The 9,485-nt window shown below is 35.3% G+C and overlaps 1 protein-coding gene across 1 annotated transcript in view; it reads right to left on the reverse strand.

The window, feature by feature from the left end:
* Positions 1-5,961: 5,961 nt before the first annotated feature.
* Positions 5,962-9,485, reverse strand: part of JAK2 (Janus kinase 2) — a 44,218-nt gene continuing 40,694 nt past the window's right edge. The window contains exons 22-23 of the mRNA XM_010180447.1: positions 8,078-8,191; positions 5,962-6,248 (exon numbers count right to left, since the gene is read on the reverse strand). Of these exons, the coding sequence (XP_010178749.1) occupies positions 6,141-6,248; positions 8,078-8,191 (222 nt within the window). The 3' untranslated portion in view covers positions 5,962-6,140. The remainder of the gene's footprint in view (positions 6,249-8,077; positions 8,192-9,485) is intronic.

Here is a 9,485-nt window from a genome sequence, read left to right on the forward strand (position 1 = left end):
AAACCAGTCAGGGTGCTCAGCTTTTTTTCTAGAGTCTCAGAATAAACTTGACAAATGGAATAAAGTTGCATTGGCTGAAGAATTCCATTGACTTAAAACTTCCTTTACAGAACAATGCAATTCAGACAAGAGGTAGGTTGCTTAATCATAAGAAAAAAAGTTTCAGGTATGACATAAGCATAATGCAAATGTCAAAACTGGATCCTAAAGTAACAGCTGCATTACCATCCAGACCCTGTAGTGATCTTACCTTGTTGCAGACACCACTATTTGACTTTTTAAAGTAAGCTTACATGGATGCGAGCTTCTTTTTTAAGTTCACTAGGAGTTTCACATCTTTATAACACAAAACGGAAACTTAGAGAAAATGTAAGTGATGCACAGTTGTTTTTATACATGAGTTGCTTTGAGATTTTTGCCTGAGATTTTTCAACGAACTGCAGTTTTACGGCAACAGCTCCATATGGAAAAATGCAACTGAATACACAGAAAAACAGCTATACCGCAAATTAGCTATTGCAGTTTTGCAGAAGTTTAAGGTAACAACTTAGTTTAGGATGTCTTTCTCATTGCCTGAAACAAAACAAAACACCCAACACAATACAGTTCATCAGAATTCAGTATTTGCTGCACTGCAGTATTAATTCAGCTAAAAGTTCTTCAATCCTTTCCACTCCTGGATGTTTCTGCATTGTTCAAAATAATTAAGTCACAGAAAAGTTGAAGCATTTTAAGCTTTACCTTGTTCTTCTGCTTTTATTAATATTACTTAGCTATAACTTCAGTATTTAATGTTTTTGTACTTGCTCCTAGCAACTGGTGTTATGTGGGTATCTATTCATTTGTCTGCATTTCTAGGGGAGACTCAACTGTGTCAGTACTCTATAATAGAAAAATATCTGAACTAGTATATGCTGCCTTGGTTGCTTTATATAATTAACATTAGTCTCTATTTGCCTTTTCTTTTAAATGCCTCCCTGAAATGATGACAATGTTTTATGGTAATTTTTGCAAATACTAGACATTCTTATTTCTTTCCTTACTACTATCCACAAAGAATGTTCCACTTAGTCTAACTGCAGTTTGACAGGATTATAAACTTGAAGTTCAGAATTCATTAAAACCACTATGAGTATTTACCATGAAGCACAAGCAGGTCATGACACTACTGCATAACATGAAAATTGAAGGCTATATAGTCCCATTCTTCATGATATGGGGACAACATGCTTCATGACATGGGGACAACATGCTTCATGACATGATTACATCTCCTACAGTATCTTCTTCTTCAAACTTGATTTTACTATAAATTTGTTCTGCAGATCCCCAATTATGTCAGTAGGTGTTGGGAGGAATAGCAGGAGCACTACTTATAATAACCTTTAAACTTCATTGGGATGGTAATTTGTCACATAAAAGACATAAAATCTTCAGGCAATCTGCTCTGAGAATAAGATGCCTTTTATGTGTGGGAAGGGGTAACTGAACTAACCAGATTTTTATTTTCACCACAGTAGAGTAGCTTAAGTATGTATTTGCATGCTTGTATTTATATGCATATTTTCTGTTTTGTCACTGTACTTCTCAAAATTTAACGACGACATTCAACTCTGTTCAAGGTAAGTGGTGGCAATTTTCATGTAAAGTTACAGGAAAGTCATATGAAATATGACACAGCAATGCAAATCAAGGAGTGGTTTCATAAGGGTTTGTGTTACAAATTCTAAAGAACTTTAATCTGATAACAGGTAATCTGCTACCAGCCCCTGCCTTTCAATATTTAGAAAGAAGCAAGTTTGTGAGTAAAGGGAAGTGCTTGTTCATCTTAAAATAAGTAGCTTAATGAAAACTTAAAAAAATATGCTGCCCCCTCCCACCTCCCCCCCTCCCTCCGTCTTATTTTTAGGGAGCATCCACTATACTGCCTTTACTTTAGCACATGTACTTTCCTTTCAAAAGATAAATCCCACACAGGGCCATTCTGGGAAGGTCACGAAGTTGTATGTGCTGTATTCTGCCCTTTTAAACAGGCCAGCTCCCTTCAGTAGCAATTTAAACACCAGTAACTAATCTTAGGTATTATATAAAAGAATATCTTGGCAGGAATGTGCCATTCATTGTATTTAGTTATTTTATTTTCACTATCCAAACTCAAAAGAAATGAACAGTTAAGTTTCAGGTATCAATACACAGTTTTCTAAAAAACTTCCATGTTCTCTTCAATAAAGCATATGTTCAATATTTGCAATCCAACTATAAGTAGCAGGTATCTTCTTTTTTCAACGCCCTCCCTAAAGGGACTTTTTCTACTTTAATATAAAGTATTGTAGACCTCTTACTCAAAAAGCAAAATTTAGCAAAAACTTCTTGGCCAAACAGCTTTTCAAAATTGCTGTCTGTTATGGCACAACCTTAAGCAGTTTCTTTTGGTATAGCAATTATTGTATTTTTCAGTCAGGTTAGGTCTCTGAGTATTTTAGATTTAAGGCAGATAATACACAGTTTAGAAATATATTAGCGCATATTTGTCATGGTATGGCATTTTCAGCAGACATCAGTTTTTCATAAATCATTGTGCATTTCACATTTCAGAAAGCTTCTTCACTGTTGAACCTCAGCCTTTGTCCATCAGTTTCGTTGTTCTTTTACATTCCTATTTTTGAATTCTATCCTGCAGGTGTTTGCAATCATAGATTCCTGAAAAGCTTTCCTTACACAAAAGTTACATTTCTTCATACAGTAACATCTTTTCCCATACATTTCAAGGCAGTTGGTCAACATCTCAACTAAATGCAACAATAAAAAACTTAATTTATGGAAAAAATTAAAATATTTTTAATGTATCTTTTTACAGTCATATTAAACTGTACTTTTAGTAACAATTCTCTTAACTACGGAAGCTTTTAATCAATACCAGGACTTAACAAGAATATGGGTTTCTTTTCCTGAAAATTCATTCCTCCTCTGGCTTATTACATGACTGTTGCAAGGTTGTAGAATATATTTAAAAACTAAATTTGAAAACTTAATGTATTTATATTGATAGACTACAAACCAGTATTATACTAGACAATACCGATTTGCAGACATTCTATAAGGTATACTGTGCACTTACAGAAAAATTATTTCACTTCAAATATAAGTGCAAAGCAGTAGTTAATATTTTAATTCTATATCATAGCAGCAGTCATGTATGCATAAACCAGCACTTTTTCTACAAATAAAAAATCACAGCGTTTTAGGTAGCATAATGATTACATTAAAGTATGACAAATGCAATGCCGACTGAAGAAAGTTTCTACAACAAAGAACTGAGTCTGTTAATATGAAGAAAATATAAAAATATGCCACTATACAATGCTACTGTAGATCTCAGAGCCTTTGAAATGCAGTGACTTTTGTTTATTTGTTAAAAAAGTCACTGCAACTGCCAGTAGCAAATTCAGCAAAATCACTGCATTTACATCCTCAACAGCTTTTTGAGGAAACCATTTGGTCAGCTCCAGGACCTGCTGCAGATGATCACACATCCCCCTTCAGCACTACTTGGTCCTATTTACCCAGCTAAGAATACTTATCCCAAATGATCAAGCCCTTTGCACTAATTTGTTAGAAAAGACTAGTTCTTGACCAGTAGCACAAAATTATACTGAAGTGTAAAGATATGGCTTTCTCTAAAAATCATAAAATATTAAAGTAAAAAAAAAAAAATTCCACAAGACACTTAAAAACTAGCCTTGAGTTCAACACCATATTTATGCAATCAAAAAGACTGTCATCAGTCATACTGTAGTAGAACAATAAAAGACTTTTTATTTACTTGAAAAAATAGCAGACTGGAAGATTTCTTCATTGCATTACACAAACTTCCCTGAGATTTTTACATAAATTATGTTTAGTCTACTACATGTTGGAAACCAGTTAGCTACTGAGTGTCATACACTGCAAATTCTACATAATTCCTGCATATATTATCCAGCTAAAATGCTGTTTCAATGCTTTAAAGCTTTATCTTTTGTTACAAAAAACACTTACATACAACTGAGACTACAAATACAAAGACATTATTTTCACAAAATTTTAAAACTTCAAAGCAATGTATAGAAATGGAGAAAACAGATGTTATGTTCAACAAAGTACTTTAAAGTTCTTTGCAGATTAAAAACTGATTGTAAAATTAGTTTTAGAAATTACCTAAGCAAGTGCCTGGTGTCAAGAAAACCAACAGAAATAATATTAGACACAATGGGCAGAGAGATGGTTGATGCTGCCCTCCTTATTTAGCAGTCTCCCATACTAAAATCATAATTTTGTATGAGTGATTGTGGGAGAGAAACATCATAGTGGCAGAAAAACATCGTTGTACTGGCACTATGTTACGTTAAGTAAGGAATTTTTTTTTTTAATTTTTTTTTTTAAAGTCGAAGTACTTAAACTTCTGAGAAGATGGATGTAGTCAACCACAAATCTTAAGGAGGCTCCACAGTGAAAGTAATTTATCTGTTTCACTGATTCACTACCACAAATTTAAAAAATGGACACTTCATTTTAAATACAAATCTGGATGTCAGGTCAGTTGTATAAGTTGTATATCCCCTTAATTGAACTTCTCTCAGCAAAAGTCCAAGAAAAAGAAGCATTGTACATTGCAAACAATAATGCTCAAGAACAAAGAATTAAAAAAAAAACCTACTGAAAAAAAAAGATTACTTGAACTAAAAATAAACAAAACCTGCAACTTTACTGCTTTGAGATATGAAATTATCCCCAAGTTTTATGCCTGGAGGCAAAACTGAAGCATTGTCTTGTACATAAATTCTTGTAAGACTTATTTCAAAAGCCAAGTTATACAGCGTAAGTAACTGTTTAGGTAGCTCTGATCTCCTTCCAGTTCTCAGTAACTGGGATTGTGTCCTTACTCACCGCCGAGTGTGGAGCAATTGCACTTATAATTCCTCCTTCAGAATAATTTTATGTTTGGTATTACCACATAAAGAAATAGGAGGCAACTTCATTACAAAATAGACTCCACTTGATGTGGTTGTGACTGGCCGTATCAGGCACTGGGCCATAGGCATTCTTTTTTGTATACTGGAAGGAAAGTATAAGATGATCATCTTAACAGCAAAGGAACTGTGAAATGGAGGACATTTTCTAGATTTTTAATTCTCCTATAAAAATTCCCAATTTGTAGATACACTTACAACTGCATTAAAATTACAAAGATGGAAAGAATATAAGAGAAGCATTTAAAAGCAGTATGTCTAGGTTTTACATATTCAGAAACAAACTGAAGACACTGCCTTGTATAAAATGGCTTCATTTCCACTTTTTATCACTGTATCCTCAAATATATAAAGGGAATCTAATACTTACTCAACAGAGGAAAAGAAGAGTAAGAAAAACTGGATAACATGTTTGCTTTTTCATTTTAAATTAAAATTTTCACATGGATGAGTTTGTTTTCTGGCTCTCCAAATTAGGAACTATTTGTTCCCTTTCCCTCAAAATATAGTACATCACAGAGCCTATTATCTCTCTTTGCACATATTGCTTGCTGAAAGCTGACTCAGACAGGCACATTTAAAGTTTCTGGGTTAAACAAGCACTTCTATTTTGTTACACAGAGAAGCCATTTCTGCATCAACAATGAAAAATTATAAAACTGTATTAACAAAACACAAGCCCTTGTGCAACACACAAAGCAAGGTGCCAAGTCGCTATATACTTAGCGTGAAAAGGCTTCTAGAAGTCTTTCTCTATGCATCTCCACTTCAGCAAGGAAATACAGTCTTTCATCTCTTAATCTCACCACATTTTAAGTCACCTCTTTTTTGCATTGCCAAGTAAGGCAAATAATGGTGTTGCAGACTGACCATATAATAGGCTATTTTATGTAGAAAAATAATTTCTCTCCCTATTGAGAATGTCAACATTTTCTCTTAGTAACAAACATATCCTGATAAAGAGAACCAGCAGGATTCCTCAGTATGCAGATTGAGATAGGATATTTGCCACATGGATTTTACTTCCAGCAAAGGTAAGATGCACATGTGTACATATGTCAACTATAAACAGCAGATCAAGTACATTTTGTTCTGCATTCCAACACGTCCTCTGAAGGAGGCACAGTTTTCTCATCCACCCATGTTGTCCCTTATATGATCCACTCGCTGAGCAAGATCCCTAAAGGTGGGGCGCTGGGTAACGTTATTGTTCCAGCATTCTTTCATGATAGTATAAATCTGGAGAAGAAACAAAGAAAATCAGTAATAGGTAAACAGATGCTACAAACAGTTAACTACTTTGAGCTGGTCCAAAGAACATCCATCTTAATCTCATGCTTCCAAGCAACAGTAGCACAAGAGTGTGCCTAAAGTCTTGCTGTATCAATTAGTTTATCTGCTTGATCCCAGTACAACAAGAAGTGAGGATAGCTCGCTCTGCCAAAACCCTTATTATAAAAGGGGATATTAATTTTTTTTCCAAGTTAGTATGGAAATTCACTCAGCTAGTTTTTGAAATTTTTAAGACTTTTTTAAGGAGATTTTATCTTCTTGCTTGCTCTTTTTTTTAAAGCTCAAAAATGTTTTAAGTTACAAATGCTTTATGAGTCTGACCAAAAATCAGATTTACAAAGACAGCAATTCTAAATTAAGCTTAACCCTGCAACATTAAGATATACCTCTCCACATTTGTATGCTGAATTAATTATTCTTTGTATATAATCAGAAATAAGTCAGAAAAGTGATTGTGCAACCTGAACCCACTTCTAGTGGAAGCAGATTTAAATTACTTTTGGAAGAGATTTTCATTGCAATAGCTATTTGGCAACAGTTTTCTCTTTTCTGAAACATGTACCCCATATGTGGTCACAAAACAATTTGCCAAACTCTTCACCTGTATTTTTCTCACTTGTTTAACCCAGTGTTAGTTAGTGTTAGTTCTTCCAACTTTTCACACTGTCAACATTTTTTTACATGTTGCTTAAGAACAACTTGCACAGCTCCCAGGAAAAAAATATCAACAGTTCCTTATTTTTCACCAAATCTGAAACTCCTGCATTGAACAAGCTGCTTTAGAGACAAGCCTCAAGCAGCTTGTAAGCTACAGACATCAGGAGGATTTCTTATCTGTGATGACTGGCCTTTCAGGATCAAAATGGAAAGAGCACACTTTCTGACAATTCAAAGACATTTCCATCTTGCTCTGATATCTGAAGTAGTCTCAGACATTGAAACCTTTGCATTAGTTTGGATACAGTTTCAGTAGAACAGATTATGTATTATCTTACACATATGACATTCAGGTTATCTAGAAAAAGCCAAATCTTTGCAATTCAATAATTGCTGTACTCATACATATATTGCAAGAAAGGTTACTTCAGAGACTTCTCTTTTGAGAAGTATCTATGAGGAACATCAATATAAATCTGAAGGCCCTGAACACACAAAATCTGATTTATTTACTTAACTGTGCCTACAATCTGCACGTAGCTCTTGGCTGAGAATGCTTGACAGTGAAAAATATACATTATAAACATAGGTATTCCTATGCTTGAGGATGGAAGAGCAAGAGAACAAAAATAATCAAGATAAGGAGTTCTTTAAATCTTGGAATTAAATGTGAAAAACCTTACATAGATATTAAGATACTTCTGCTAAATGTTACAGACTTCAAAAGAATCCACAGTTTGCAGCTCTGAACAAGAATCTTTGTGTGGGACTTCTGTGGAACAAGTTCTGTTTACTAATCTCATAGCATAAAGTTACTTATATTTTTGAAAAAGCCAGAGCATCCCAGTACAGCACTCAGTCATAGTATTCCTACTTCATATATTTAGAAAGACTATATTCTAGGCTTCTGAGGGAATGCCATCTGAAGAATCTGAAAAAGAAACGTGATTATACTTATCATGTAACTGATAAAATAACAGCACAGTCATTACACTTGCATAAATACTTCAGTAATCCAAGCAGAACAAAACACAAGGTTTACATGTACCAGGTATCCACCCTGACTGAGCAACTAGCACCTGTCCAGACTATAGTAACGTACTAATCCAATAGTTCACCTCATCAGGACATCCATCTGGTCTTGGTAGTCGTCCATTATGCTTCAAAAGCTCTATCAAATGAAATACAATCATCTGCCCTTGTTTATCATTGCCAATCATGCGCATGAATTCCTGAAACAGAAGGTCAAGTGTCATGAATTATTTTTAAAGGAAAAAAGGATGCTACAATATTCTTACTCTTTGTAAGAAGAATAAATAATAATAAAAATAAATAAAAGAGCATATAACAATGATAAAATTATAAATTACAAGTCCAAAGAATATATCAGTAATTAATTTTTTTTGCACGTGGATAAAAATAAGATGATACATACACAGTAAGCACTAAAGCAGTGAGAAATCTTCTTAAAAATGTTTATCATCTGATGATTAACTACTTTTAAGAGTATAAACCTCACAGCTAATTCTAAAGAGCTCCCTGAACATTAAAATAAGATCTTGATGCTTTGAAAAAATCCCAGTCAAATAGAAAACTGATAATATCATACTGATGTATAAAAAAAATAAACAGGATTGATCACTAGCTGCAGGCCAGAAGCAGCAGCAGCATCACTAAAACCAGCAAAAACGGGTTAGATAAATCTTGCTACCCAAAAATCAACATAATGCAAAAAGTAGATTAAAATCTCACTCAGGTTGCTAGATACCAGAAGTAAATGAGGAAGTAGTATTAACTGAAAATAATTTCTAAGCACAACATAGAATAATTATTTTTCCTCCAGTGCTATAAAAGTTTCTTTAATGATCTGGTAATGATCATAATGAATGGTCCCCAAGTACCTGTCCACCTGTCCACCTGGGGGTCCTGGTGGACAGCAGGATGACCATGAGCCAGCACTGTGCCCTTGTGGCCAAGAAGGCCAATGGCATCCTGGGGTGTATCAGGAGGGGTGTGGTTCGTAGGTCAGAGAGGTTCTCCTTCCCCTCTACTCTGCCCTGGTGAGACCCCATCTGGAATATTGCATCCAGTTCTGGGCCCCTCAGTTCAAGAAGGACAGGGAATTGCTTGAAAGAGTCCAGCGCAGGGCTACAAAGATGACTGAGGGAGTGGAGCATCTCCCTTCTGAGGAGTGGCTGAGGGAGCTGGGTCTCTTTAGCTTGGAGAAGAGGAGACTGAGGGGTGACCTCATTCATGTTTATAAATTGGTAAAGGGCGAGTGTCAGGAGGAAGGAGCCAGGCTCTTCTCTATGATAGCCAAAGACAGGACAACGGGCAATGGGTGCAAGCTGGAGCATAGGAGGTTCAATCTGAACATGAGGAAAGCCTTTTTCACTGTGAGGGTGACAGAGCACTGGACCAGGCTGCCCAGAGAGGTTGTGGAGTCTCCTTCTCTGGAGACATTCAAAACCCGCCTGGACGCGTTCCTGTGTGACCTAATCTAGGTGATCCTGCTCTGGCAGGGGG

Source organism: Mesitornis unicolor, unplaced genomic scaffold, assembly GCF_000695765.1.
Source record: "Mesitornis unicolor isolate BGI_N332 unplaced genomic scaffold, ASM69576v1 scaffold7163, whole genome shotgun sequence".
Taxonomy (NCBI): Eukaryota; Metazoa; Chordata; class Aves; order Mesitornithiformes; family Mesitornithidae; genus Mesitornis; species Mesitornis unicolor.